Source organism: Drosophila willistoni (genome assembly GCF_018902025.1).
Source record: "Drosophila willistoni isolate 14030-0811.24 chromosome XL unlocalized genomic scaffold, UCI_dwil_1.1 Seg141, whole genome shotgun sequence".
In the NCBI taxonomy this organism is placed as follows: domain Eukaryota; kingdom Metazoa; phylum Arthropoda; class Insecta; order Diptera; family Drosophilidae; genus Drosophila; species Drosophila willistoni.
Genome location: NW_025814052.1, coordinates 751,253 through 765,939, shown reverse-complemented (window position 1 = coordinate 765,939; position 14,687 = coordinate 751,253). Strand labels below are relative to the sequence as shown.

General features: G+C 39.2%; 1 protein-coding gene across 2 annotated transcripts in view; it reads left to right on the top strand.

The window, feature by feature from the left end:
• LOC6649165 (transcription factor Sp9) overlaps window positions 1-14,213 on the top strand; it is a 31,953-nt gene extending 17,740 nt beyond the window's left edge. The window contains exons 2-3 of one of the 2 annotated variants that reach the window (XM_002070991.4): window positions 11,905-12,269; window positions 12,446-14,213. In XM_002070991.4, the coding sequence (XP_002071027.3) occupies window positions 11,905-12,269; window positions 12,446-14,075 (1,995 nt within the window). In that variant the 3' untranslated portion in view covers window positions 14,076-14,213. Of the gene's footprint in view, window positions 1-11,904; window positions 12,270-12,430 lie in introns of both variants that reach the window. The other variant, XM_023179336.2, reaches the window with a different exon arrangement.
• Window positions 14,214-14,687: the final 474 nt, after the last annotated feature.

Sequence of the window (14,687 nt, the reverse complement as noted above, 5' to 3'; positions counted from 1 at the left end):
GTCGCACTTTAGCAGCCCAACAAGAAAGACAGAGAACAGGACAACACCAAATTGACCGACAGACCGACAGTAACAGAAAAGAAGCCACGATATAATATATATAATGTAGGGAGTATTTATATGCCATTGACACGATATGCATTTCTGCTTATTTGCTTTGCAAAACTGACCGCGTCTCTGTAACACGATATATAAAATCAGATGTTCATAGGTACATATATATAACCCAACATTTGTAAAGTCACGCAAATTGGAAATCGTCAAAGTGCCTATATGTTTGGTATATATGTTTGTATTTACTAAATGGGTATTAGGTTTGTACATGATAAAAAGGCATTAAGGCATACAGTGAAATACATTAATATTCCCACCTCCATCAGGTGTGCATTATGAGGCAAAAATTTTGCAGCAGTAATAAAAAGAAACACAAAAATATACAAAAAAATCTTTTTCAATTTCATTCATTTCATTATACCCTTGCAAAAAGGGTATATTCATTTTGGTCAGAAGTGTGCAACGCATAGAAGGAAGCATCTCCGACCATATAAAGTATATATATTCTTGATCAGCACGACGAGAGGAGTTCAAATAGCCATGTCCGTCCGTCCGTATGTCCGTCCGTCCGTCTGTCCGTCTGGATCAGCACAAACTCCTCCTAGACCGTAAGAGCTACAGGGCTGAAATTTTGCATGTAGGCTTGTATACACTGCACTGTATATCTCGGATTCAGCCGGATCGGACCACTGTATCATAAAGCTCCCATACAAACGGCAAAGTCACAAACAGTGTCTTTTCTCAATAACTTCGTTATTTTTTGAGCTATTGTCGTAAAATTTAATATGTGAGGTGAGTTAATTACACATATAAATGCCAATGCCAAATTTGATTAAGATCGGGTGACTATATCACATAGCTCCCATAGGAACAATGGGTGGAAATCAGTGACTTTGATCAATATCTTCGTTATTTCCTATGCGTTTTTCTACTTTGATGGCTATAGGTAAGGAAAAAGTTACCAAAAAAGTTGCCAGGGTATACAAACTTTGACGCGGTCAAAGTTAGCCCCGGCCCTCTGGTTTTTTTTTATCGCGAAGTACTTTAAGTTAGAAATCTATCAAAGTTAAGTACTAGAAATTGCTTATAATTAAAATGAATACCAAAAAATAAATAACAACAAATGAGCCTTTCAATTGATTTTCAACTATTCATTTAAGGCAAAAATTAAATTTATAATTGAAAATAATATATAGATATATGAATGAATTTAAGAACTTCCAACTATCATTATATGATTTGATATTATATATTTTGAATTTCTATTGCAATTTTCTAATGAAATTCATTTTTAATATGAAAAATTGTTTATTAAATTTATAAATTGTTTACATTTAAAGATATGAAAACGAAGGGCAACTGTACTTGCACCCTCTTTGGATGCAATTTTTATGAACTATTCAACTAAATGCTGTTAAATGCCTTAAATGGCCCAGTAGGGGACTAAGGTCAAGGGGCAAGGCCGCAAAGAGAAAGGGAGAGAGAGAGAGAGCGAGACAACCCAAAAAAAAAACATAACTGAATGAAACGAAGAGGAAACTGCCACATGGCAGAGCCATTTGATGGATGAGGGATCGTTCGTTCGTACTGTGACCGAGTAGACTGTGGGATGGATGCTGTGAGAATGAAAATGCTAATGGAAAATAGTTTGTGTTACCTTCTCGATCCCCTTTTTGTTCAGAATTTACCCCATGTTGAGATCTCGCGCGCCAGCCAAATGTGCAATTTTTGTAACAAATTAGCAAACACAAAAAGATTGAATGAAAGAGAGAGAGAGAGGGCATCAGGGTGATTATCGCTGCTGGAATGGAAATGGCCTGTCATATAGAGTAGAGAGCAGAATATGTGTGTGTGTGTGTGTGTGTTTGAACAAATCCTTGGTGCTCATCCGTTAAATCCTTTAATGCATCTCAGCGCCTATGCGCCATTTTGGTTAGCCTTCGCATTCTTCGCTCTAACTCTCTGCTCTAAATCTCAGTTGTAATGAGCAGCAGTTCTTAGTTCTCAGTTCCATTCTCTGCTCTCAACGAAATCCCTAAAACACACACACACACACGTGATCCTCTTTTGTGTGCGCTAGAAAACACTTGACCAGGAATACAATTGAATAGAGAACAGAGACTACAATAGAGGACACACAATGGTACAGATATGTCTTAAGTAAACAAACTGCCACTTGATTTCACTATGCCAAAAACTAGCCAAAAACTGGCCTAAAACAACAACACTCACAACAACACCATGAATTCCGACAAAACGGTGAATTGCCAAAACCAAAACCAGAAAATCGGCAAAAAAAAAAAAAAAATATAAAGAAAAACTAAACCACAAGTGAAATGGAAATATATCATTTAAGCATTTTACAACATCGACTTGACAATACCCTGGCAAATTTACTAAGAGTAGAAGGACCAATATTGCTGATTTAGATTGAGAATAAGCATATTGTTATTTCACTTATGACCATTTTCAATATGCCCTTTAAAGTCATTGAAAATTTTTTAGGGGGTATAGAAAAACCGTTAACCGTTTTTTTTCATAGGACACAAATTTCGCCGTTTGGTGAATGCGCAGATACACTTAAAAGCTAGTTTCCTGTCACGCCCACTGCGCCACATATATGTGTGTGTGTGTGTTTGTTTTTTGGAGCTGGACTCCACCGCCTCGTCGCCTCGTCGCCGATTTTGTTATCATTAAAACCACGCGAAAAGTGTTCTAATTGCAAAACTTTTGCCATGTTGTTGGTGTTGCCGTTGCCGCGTGTTTGTGGTAATTGCAAATTGCAGTGGCATGCAGCTGTAGCCACCATACGCCGCCACCACTTTACTCCACTTCACTCCACTCCCCTTCACTTCACTTCACTTCACTTCAGTTCACTCGACTCCAGTTTAACTGAATGAAAGGAAACAGCCTGGCCAATCGCCGGGGAATAGATGGCTAACTCTTTTGAACAGGCGGCGGGGCTTTTAATTAAAAGTGACGAGTGTTTAATAAGTGGTGGAATAGTGCAACTTTACTTCAACCTTCCCCCCCTCCCCTCCTTGCAAGCCAAATCCTTGTTGTGGCAACATGCAAATTCAATGTGTGTTTGGAGTTGTGGTATAAATTATTATGGCATTCAATATACGGCTAAATGTGAGTCACAAAAATTGGCAAGACATTAATTTCATAAATGTTTTGATTCGTGATATAATAAAGAAAAAAAACAACAAATTCATTCAATTTTTTAAGTGAAAAGAGAGATAGAAAGTAAAAAAATATAGCTAATATTTAGTCATTTCCTAGCTTAATTTATATTTTTGCCTTTCTCTTTTTTTTTTTTATAGAACGTTGAAACTCAAGAAAAATTCAACTTTCCTTTTTGAAAAATGTTGAATTGATTATATATCTCATATTATTGTTATATTTCGTTTTGATTTCATTCGATCAATGCGTTAAGATCAAAAATTAAGCAATAAATCCAAATTTTCCTTAATCTGCTTAATCAATGATCTACCTCATAGGCCGATCTAGGACTGTGAAATAAGATAACTTTGCCCCTTAAAGTATGTAATAGGCGTTAAAGTATTCATTATTTGCAACAAATTTATAACTTTTTATATGACTTATAACTTAAAAATTCCCCGGAAGCAACAAAGAATATACCAAAACTTTTTCATCGAACTCTTGGACTACTTATTGCATACTTTTGGAAGCAAATCTCCCTCAAATTTACCCTCTCTAGATACATGTGTTTACATATGTCTTCTGTATGCGTTAGATAAATTCTGTAAGCTTATAAATTTAACTAGCAAAGTTTTATATGACTATTTATATGAAATTGAGTTAGTGAAAAGGACAATTCATAGGTGACTAACTAAGTCCATAGTCAAGTAAATTAATTGATATTCAAATTAATTAAATTGATGTAAGGTAAATTGGAATATTATGATTACATGAATGAAGAACTCGTTTAGTTGAGAGAAAGAAAAAAAAAAAAAAATGGAAAATCAATCAATTGCCCCACCAATAAATATCAATATCAACTTGCCTTTCAATCAAACTCATTATGCTAATGAAGACACACAGCTGCACACGCCTACACATAGACACACACACACACACACACACACACACACACACACACACGCATACACACAATTGCATACTTTCCCCCCTTCACCCATTAACTTCCCTTGTCGGAGTTACTAAGTAAGTAAGTAACTTGACTTGACGGAACTCAATTCGACTCAACTCGACTTGACCAACTTGTCGAGTTGTGGTTGTTGTGGCCAAAAAGACCAAAGACCCTGCCTTTCCACCTTCTACTTCTCTTTTGGCCTGTCTGTCTCCCTATTGCTATTCTCTTTCTCCCACTCCGCACCCCTTTAGCATATATATATGTATGTATATACCTGAGCATGATCATGATCACGATGAACATCGACAGCTTGCGGCGACGTTTAAATTTGTTCATACTATAAACAAAATGAGCTAAAGATTCTATCTGTTCGTGTAAATATTTGTTAAAATTAAGCTTTCAACTGAAAAGTCTCAAAAATGTAAAAGAGAAACAACAACGATTTTGTGTTTTCTCTCAATTCGTTTAAGTCGTATCGATTTGTTTTCAACTTTGTGAATTTTGTGTGCAATTTTGATTGATTTGTTTTGGAAAGAGCACACACAACTTCAAAACTGTTGATAGTTATTTGTTAGATCGAATGTGATATAACATTAATGGGTTAGAAATCCTTTGAACCATTTCTTCATTTTTAAATTTCAATAAAGTTTAGAGCTTTAGAGAACAATTAAAAGTGAGCTTTGTGGAAGAGCATTTCCTATTCGTTTCAAAAAGTTGTTTTATTATATTCATATTACCATATGTTTTTGTTTTTTTTATTGTGTGTGTGTGTGTGTGTTAACTTTGTTTGCATTTTTAATGTGGTGTTTTTTTGTTGTATAGTATTTAGCTTGAGGCAAATGTTTTTGTCTTTAGTTTGTCGTGTGTGTTGGGCTTGGATGTTTGGAATGTATTCGTTTGTTGTTGCTGTTGTTTTAGTTATTTTTTTGTAATATTTTCTCAAATTAGCCCGCAGACATTGTGGGACATGCAAACTTTCCGTTTTTAGTCTTTTGAGTGACGGTCGTCAGTCAGTTACTCAGTTAGTTAGCCGATCAGTCGACAGTAGCCAACACCATGGCTACGAGAGTTTGCACACATAATTCAATTAATTTGATTTAATTGCCGCAATGAAAGCGGCCCATAAATGCATAAATTATATTTGTTTCTAAGAGAATTCTGAGTTCTGACAGGCCAGGTGGTGGCAAAATCAAAGTCCTTGCGTTACACTCGTAACGTTTTTCACATTTTCAAATGGCATTCCACCATTTTACCAACAACCCTTTTGCAAGGGGTTAAAATGCATAGATGAGAGAGAGAGAGAGAGGGAGACAGAAATGAGTTGCCCTGCCTTCAACCACATTGGCAAATGGCCTAATGACGTTGTGAATTTGTGGTTGTTGTTCTTGTTGTCGGTTGTACAGTGTTGCCTGTCAACGTGTCTTGAAAGTTGTGAGTATTTTATGAAGTTTTAAGCAGGTACTAAGTGTAATGGCAGTTTAACACGTCAAACGGGAATAAATTTGACAGGAATCAAGAAACTTATAGGGTCAGGGGTAAACAGACTAAGCAAGACAAAGCCAAAAAGGGTGAAAGTGAAGTTATAGAATAGAAGTGATTTTGAACAAAACTGCATCAATGGAGAGCTAATGAATCAGAGATCTTTAATCGCTAGCCTTAGCAGCGAGTAGGTTTTAAGCATTGCCATTTAGATTTTTATTTAACATTTAATGAATAGAAAGTGAATCTAACTTCATGTATATTAAGTTCCAATACTTAAGATTGCTTCAAAAATGCCACAAATGAGACTCTAGAAGCAATTAAAAAAATGAAATAGAAATTAGTCGAAATTAAAGAAATTTTCAATGCTTTTAATTTAACTTAAACCCCCCAACCAGACCATCATCTCTCTGTCTACCCGTCATAGTCAAGGGGTTTGTGGAAGACTAATCAACCCCAATTATGGCCAAATGAAAAGGGAATCAGAAACCAGGCACCAGGCCAAGCACTTACCAAAGTTCGAGTTCAAATTAATTGCAATATGAGGCACATTAAATGTGACCCGTTTTGTGTTTATTGGAGATTCCAACTCCAACATTTTTGTGGGGGGCGAAACGAATCTTTCGAGGGTTGGCCTAATAAACTGCTTACCATAGAGAAAATGTCATGTGGTCCTAATGAGCGGTCAGTTAATCATGATATTTTAGACCAGACCATAAGGACTTGACCATGGGCATGGGCCGTGGAAAGTGGGCGTGAGAGTGTCTGCCTTTGATACTGTGTATCTAATTGAAGTTGAAAATTGTGAATCTGGTTGCATTTTTAACCATTTTACAAATTAAAACCATAAATACATAAATTGTATATTTTGTACGGTTCGCTTGTTGTTGTTGTTGTTGTTGTTGTTATTACACATTAAAGATACATTTAATGCACTTCATCAATTTGGCTTTTTCTTCTTCAATCTTATAAAGTGGTAATTATGTTTCGAGTCCATAACTTGGGCATACTGGAATATGCCTTTGTGTTTTGTTTTTGATCCTGAATTTGATCTTTAATAAATATACATATAATCATATTCCTAGATCATCGATCAAGAGTCCTTAAAAGGCAACAAAATATAATACAGAGACTATCTTTAGTCGATCAATTGATGGGTTTTTATTTTCTGCAGATTTCGCAAAAATAATAAATAATACAAGGAACCAAAAAAAAAAAATCAAAAAAAAAAAACTGAGAAACACTGAACAGATAAGGCTGAACGAAGAGAAGGAAAGAAGAGAAAGAGAATATATATATATGTATATATAAAAATTATGATGAAAAAGTCTGGAGCTTTGGAAACTTCATTAATTTTTGCCTCTGCTGTTGATGCTTCTTCATTTTGTTCTTAATTTTTTTTTTGGTTTTTTTCTTTTTTTTTTTGAGCGTCATTGTTAATGAGTTTTCGTGTATGGCTTACTTATAAGAACGCAGAAGGAGGAGAAAAGGGAACTTCAATCTCAACCCAATGGACCAGTTCCAAGGAACTCTGTCCCTAAGACAAAGTTAAAACGACCAAGAGCCAGAAGAGACCTGGCTACTTAATATTGCTGCTCTCTTTCTGTCTCTGTCTCATTGTATTCGTTTGCTCTTTCGCTCAGTGAGCGGTGATTCTTTTTAAATTTTTAATAAACTTCTGGTCGAAACAAACTCCTTTCGCCTTTCGGTCCTCTCTCTCTTTTGGTGCGGTTCCCACGCTGCTTTTAATTTCTGAAACTCTCAGGCAAACGAACAAAAATCAAAGCCATTAGTTTACACTTTACATGCTAATGGAAGGATGAGGATGAGGACGAAGTGGCATCCTTCCAGTCTTTGCTATATTGCCTTAAGGCTCTGGCTCTGGCTTTGACTTTGACTCTCTTCTTTTCTGCCGGCTTCTGGACAACCAATGAACTTTTTTAATTGCCTATGAAAATTGCGCCCGAGTCTCTGAGCGTATTTGGGTAGCCTTCATCGTTCATTCTGCATCTTCTACACAGATTCCGCTTACCCATTCTGAGCTCCAATTCCAACTTTGACTCCTACTTGTTGCTGCTGCCTCATCTTTGGAGTTTAGTTTTGTCTGGCATTTCGCGCCGTTTGGCGCAATTTAAAAGTTTCTTTCAGTCTTTTCTTGGTTTTTGTTTTTATTTGCACTCTGGCGCCGGAGTTTTTAAAGTTGCAGTAAAACTTTTTGTTGGAACATTTGACGGGTTTTTTTGGTACACTGATTGGATGCTGATGCTGATGATGATGGAATGAAGGAAACCCAAATGCAAGTCGGTGCTTATTGTGGCTCTCATACACTGTGCTACAAAGTTCTTGCCATATGCGGATTAGCAAACGAAATATTGAAAGTAAAGTCATGGTTTATGGCCCTATGAATTGAAGGATTTTGCAACTTACTTATCATAAATATTCAAAGCACCCGTGAAAACGTCATTTCGAGAAAGAGTTACAACACTCTAACCCTACACTGATCTCATGTTACAGATTGAACTCTATAAATATCGATTCAATCTTATGCGGTGCCCCATTTTAGGCTAATTAAAACGGTTCGAAATGACATTGCGGCATGGAACAAAGGTAGCAAAACCGACAAAAGACGACACGCGAGCTAAACAAATTTGGTCAACTCAGCGGGGAGGTGGAATTACTACCAATATTACTACTACTACTACCACTATCTCAATGTCTTTAGGCCAAGATGCTGGCTGATGTCGAGTTGGGTTGCACAGCAGGCGCTATCAGCGAATGGCGCTGTAGGTTCAGCACCTTTTTTTTTTGTGTTGATTCGTCTCCTTCCTCCATCTACGGTTTTCGGGGTTTTCTGTCTCTCTCTCTCTCTCTATCTTTCTTTCTCTTGGGCATTGGAGGCAACAAGTTGTTCACTTCAATCAGAGGCGGTGTCATAATTTTCACAGCAGGTGTCGTTGCTAATGATTTACAATGAGACAAAAGTGGAAAACGAGAAAGAAGAGTGTCGATGGAGATGAAGTGGAGATGCAACAAAGTGCAGTGCCTCTCCCTCTCTTACTCCCTCACAATCTATCTTTCTCTCTCTCTCTGTCTTTCTATGTGTCTGTCTGACTGTCTGTCTGTCGGCAAACAACAATAAAACGTGAAAAATCTAAATTCGTTGTGGCAGACGATGTCGGCTTTCGGTTTTATATGCTTTTGAAGTTCTGCTCAAAAGTAACCAACGATATTCGAAAAACAATTCATTATTCAGATTGTCTATATGGTCAAAAACAACAAAAGAAATGAAAACCAACAGCAACAACAACAACAAGAACATTTTAAATGGTTAAAAGGCGGAGCTATGGGGCGTTGCAGGGGCTCGCCGCGCTAATTTGGGTTTTTGAGAAGGCAAGAAAATGATTAGCAGAAGTTGTCGACGATGATGACGACGATGATGACGACAATGTGGCGCCAAAGGGCGCCCCCTAGGGAGCATAAATGCCAAACAAATTGTTAAACTCTATTGTAAACGATTCGATTCGGATATACCTACCTACAATATTAGGTACAGGAACAGTACTCTAAATCGAATTCGATTTGACTTTGTATATTGCATATAAGGCAGATCTATGTATATGTAATCAATTGGACTTTGCTTTAATTAAATCTAAACATCTATCCAATAGCAGGTAAAGTCTTCTGCGAGGGTTACAATTTACAGTAGGCTGCATATTTATAGAAGCACATGAACTATTTTAGATTTATAAAGGGAAAACTTGGTTCTTGCTTAACCCTAAGTAATATGCTCAATGTATTATTATGTTTTGACAAATGATACTAAACTCAGTTTATTTATATCAAAATGCTCTTATGAATATGGACTTGATTGTAGTTTTAGACAAATGTACATATGATTTTTTTTTCCTTAATGTCTCTTGGTTCTTAAACAACTTTAAATGTTTATTTATGTACCAACTGCTTAAACCCACTAACCCACTCCCTACCTGCCCCACTCACACACACATACAAGAAACCGCTCTGGATAACAAAAAAGAATAAGAAAAAAAAAAGCCTGATCGATTAATCAAATCAACTTGCATTTTAATTTACTTTAACTTGACTGACTGACTAACTAACTGACTGACTTGCCTGCCTCGATATCATTTTGTATAATTTCCATGCCATACAATACACACACAAGCACTATATGTGTGTGTACACATACAGGCAAAGCCATTACTCATACGCGCAGTTGCACGACGTTGAAATTGCTCCAATTAAGTGGATATTTTTTTTTTGGTTTTTGGTTTTTTTATGCTGTGTGTCTGCAGAGAGGCCAAAGCAGTTCGGTGGCTCAAATGTTGCGGATTGTCCGTCCGTCTGTCTGTCCGTCTGTCTGTTTGTCCGTCTATCTGTCTGTCTGACTGTTCTGCACGATTTCGAGGCTGGGGTTTTGTGTTTTTTTTTTGGGGTGATGTCATTAGGCTGCCAAAGCACCTGTCTGTATTCATATTGCACCAGAGCTGAGGCCGAGGCTTGCTCTTTGCCTCGCCCTCTAACTGCAAATGCGGAAACTCTGGTGGAAATGCACATGGACATGATAGTTTTGGCCATGGACTTTTGGTGGGAAGTTGTAGGGCGGACTATTTTAGCCAATTACTTGCCAAATAGCAGCTTCCGCGGATCTCTGATCGCTTTTACGCTCCATCTCTCTCTCTCTCTCTCTCTCTCTCTCTCTCCCTCTCTCTGTCCCTCTTCTTTGGCTTTCTGATCTCAATTCCTAATCATTGCCTGATTGCGGGTTGCCAACATTGACTAGCTTCCTCTGTCCTCCCTCTATCCAGGCACCGTTTGTCCGTTTTTTCTCTTTTGTAAGCCAATTTTTGTTGTTTCTATTGCTCTCAACGGTAAAAATCTCAAACTAGACAACTGTAAATCGTTCAACAAAAAAAAAAAAAAGAGGGGCACAAAAAAAAAACTATTAACTTAATCTCTTTGGACAGGCAGCCACTTGGCTTTTCTGATGTTGACTACTGGGCGATTGCACTGAGAGAATAGACTAACAAACACTTAACGAAAATATATAAAATATTTCAAAATTATGTTAAGTTTTTGCGGCTAAGCAAAGAAGAAACGAATACGTTGAATGAGGAAGCAAATTCATTAATGATAGAGCGAATGTTTATAGATCTTTAAGATTATGTTTAGATACTTATGTATTATCTGAGCACCATTAGCTAATATATAGATCAAAATATATCTACTAGTGATACCTTAACCTGTTCAATTCATGAGATTTTATACACAATTTTAATTTGGCTAACCCAAAAAGTAAAGAAACCAATGAAAATATTAGCCCTTAAGGTGCCTTCTTTTACATTAATCTTTTTTGTCTTGCTCACTCATCATTGCTGTATCTCTTTCTCTTACAATAATCTCTCCTTCTCGACTCTCTCATTGATGCTACATCTCATTCTTTTCAAAAAATCTGATGGCATATTAGATTGAAAAAGTGTTTCCCTTGTGAAATGTGTTTGATGAGGATACCAAATGATTGAGAATACATTCCCATTTTCGACCGTCGTCAATCAGTCAGTAATTAGTGTGAGACAGAGAGTGAGAGAGAGAGAGAGAAAGAGAGAGAGATTGTAGCAGTTGAGTTTTATAAGGAACAAGTGTTGGAATTTCAGAGAAATGCCGCTAGACAAAAGCGGAATTGAAAATTAGTTTTGGTCCCTACCAAAAAAAAAAAAAAAAAGCCGAAACTGCAAAACACTTCCTTTTCTTGCAATTCAGCTAAGACGCATTCGTAATGCACTTACCAAAATTTTTATAATTTTCTTTATGTCTTAGAGTGTCCAACATACTCAAGATACTGTTATCCCTTAAATTAGAGTATGATAAAATGGCTAAAATGAAATTTTCAATTTTGTTTTTGGTTTCGCATTCCGCTTCGGTTTGCCCCCTTTTTTTTGTTGTATTTCTTTTTTTTGGGTTTTATTTTGTTTTGTTTTTTTTTTTGGAGATTTGATTTACGTAGCGAATTAATTTTGTGGGTCGGCGGCAACGGCGGCATTAGAAACCGACGGAGACGTCTCCGTTGTCGACAGGAAGCAAAATTGAGCAGAACAAATTTGTATTTAAATAATTTGATCGTTTTCGCGCGAACTTGGAGCCTTTTTAAGTTCAATTAAGAGAATTGTTTTCGAATTGGTTATTTTCTCACGCCACAAACTGAATGAACTAATTTGGGTTGTTGTCTCTTGCAGGATCATCCCAGTTTGCGGGGCACACCATTGGCCATGCTGGCCGCCCAATGCAATAAGCTGTCGAACAAATCACCACCTCCATTGGCCGATGCAGCTGTCGGCAAGGGTTTCCATCCATGGAAGAAGAGTCCCAGTTCTCCGGTAGCTGGTAGCAGTGGCAGTGGCGGATCAGGTGGTGGCGGCGGCGGCGGTGGAGGAGGAGGTGGAGGTACAACTAGTGGTGGCCAACATTCACCCTGCGCCATCTCAGCGGCCAGTTCATCCAGCTCCAGTGGCAGCACTAGTGGTGGTGGCAATGGCGGAGGAGCATCCCGTAGCTCGGGCAGTAATAGCAATAGCAGCACCATGGTCAATATCACAGCTAGGTAAGCATCTAAATGACGCACAGTGGTCCACAAAAAGGTCCCAATCCACTATCCATTGTGGACCATAGTGCGTTTTGTAGGGCTTGGCGGCCTGGCCAATCCCCATCCCCCCCTCCCCCCATTGATTTGCTTCCTATTATACAACTTGTGAGTAATTTCAGCATCTATCCTTACAGTCGCCCTCTGGCCTCATCGTGCGCGGCTGTTAGCGGCACGGCGGCGGCAGCGGCCTCCGCTTATGGCGGCGATTTGTATTTCCCAAACACATCGTCATCGTCGGCCAGCATGGCCAGCATGGCGGACAATCATCATATGCATCAGGGCCTGCTGGGCAAAGTGGAGGCTGGAGCTGCCGCCTTTGGATCGGTATATTCCCGCCATCACTACGATTGGCCCTTCAATGCCGTCTCGCACAAGGCCGTCGAGGCAGCCAGCGTGAATACTGGCTGGTGGGATATGCATAGTGCGGCTGCTGCCGGAAGTTGGCTGGATATGGGCAGTGCGGCAGCAGCGGGCATGCACTCGACCATGGCGAACTATGCGAGTGCTGCCGCTGCCGGCAGTGATTATTCATCGGCATTAACACATTCACTGTCAAATACGGCACATTTGTTAAGCTCCAATCAGCATCTGTTACAGGATACATACAAGAGCATGTTGCCCGGCCAGGGTGTTGGTGTTGGTGTGGGTGTTGGTGTTGGTGTGGGTGTTGGGGGATTCTCGTTGCCGCATAGCTCACCATCGGCAGCGGCAACAGCGGCCTCGCCACAGGCCTCAACCCCGTCGACACCGTCGCCGCGATCGCAACGCCGTTATGCGGGCCGGGCCACATGCGATTGCCCCAATTGCCAGGAGGCGGAACGTTTGGGTCCAGCTGGCGTCCATTTGAGGAAAAAGAATATCCATTCATGTCATATACCCGGCTGCGGTAAGGTTTATGGGAAAACTTCACATCTGAAAGCCCATCTGAGGTGGCACACCGGCGAGCGTCCCTTTGTGTGCAATTGGTTGTTCTGCGGCAAACGTTTCACACGATCCGATGAACTGCAACGACACTTGCGAACGCATACCGGCGAGAAACGCTTTGCTTGCCCAGTGTGCAACAAGCGTTTTATGCGCAGCGACCATCTGGCCAAGCACGTGAAGACCCATAATGGCACAACGCCCAATGGCATTAAGAAGGGCTCCTCGGAGTCGTGCAGCGACTCGGAGGAGGCCACCAATCAGTCGGGTGAGTCAAACGGGCTAAGCGGCGCGACCAGTGGCCAGCAGCAACAGCAACAACAGCAACAGCAGCAACAGACGGGCGGAGGCGGTGGCGGCGGGGGTGGCTCCGCCGGAGCGGCAGCCAATGGTGCAAGTGGCAGTGTGACGGCTTCGGCCAGTGGCAGCTCTGGCAGCCATCCCGGCACCCCGACTTCGCTGCATGGCCTAAATGCCACAAGCACGCCCAGCAGCACTAGTTTGCTGGTGGGTGGCGGTCTGCACCTGGCCTCGCCGCACCAGATGGTCGCCGCGGGCGGCTCGCCGGTGATGCTTCATCAGCACCAACAGCAGCAGCAACAGCAACAACAACAGCAGCAGCAGCAGCAGCAACAACAACAACAACAGCAACAGCAGCAACAACAGCAACAACATCATCAACACCAATCCCAACACCAACAACAGCAGCAACATCAACAATTCTCACAGCAGCAACATGCCCATCTGCATCATCATCATCACCATCATTTGGCCGGCAGTCCTGGCCTCGATCATCGGCTAGATCACAGTGCGCTAGTTGATATCAAGCCACCCATGGTTTGAGGGTCGCTGGGACCCTTTCTGTTCACCAACTAAAAACTGGCACGAACAGGAATGGGGCCCACCAGCTAGACGACTAGATTCATCTATGGAATGAATTTCATTTCTTCTTGTAAATATTAAAATTAGCTCTACATATTAGTTTTGTTTTTTTTCTTTTTTTTTCTCATGTGTGTGTCTAAATATCTACGCCTATGAAAGTATATATATATATATATATATATATATATATGTATGTATATCGAAGTATGTGTGCATATTTATGTGTTTTATAAATATATATGTATATCGTATACAAATTTATGGCTAATAATATTTAACAAAAAAACAAACAGAAAACAAAAAAAATACATTTTTTTTCTATCGTAATTAATTTTTTTTTTTTTGTCATAGTAATTTAAGTAAAATAATGGAAATATTACAATGGCTTAATGAATTAATCAATGCTTACAAAAATAATCAAAGTGAAAAAACAGTTTATAAGGAGATAAAAAATTTATTGTTGAACATAAAACAAAAGAGAAGTAAAGAGAAAATAAAATAAAAAAAATAAATATAATAATAAAAATATATTTCTAGTCCAATTAAAAAAACAAAACAAAAAAAAAGCAAACA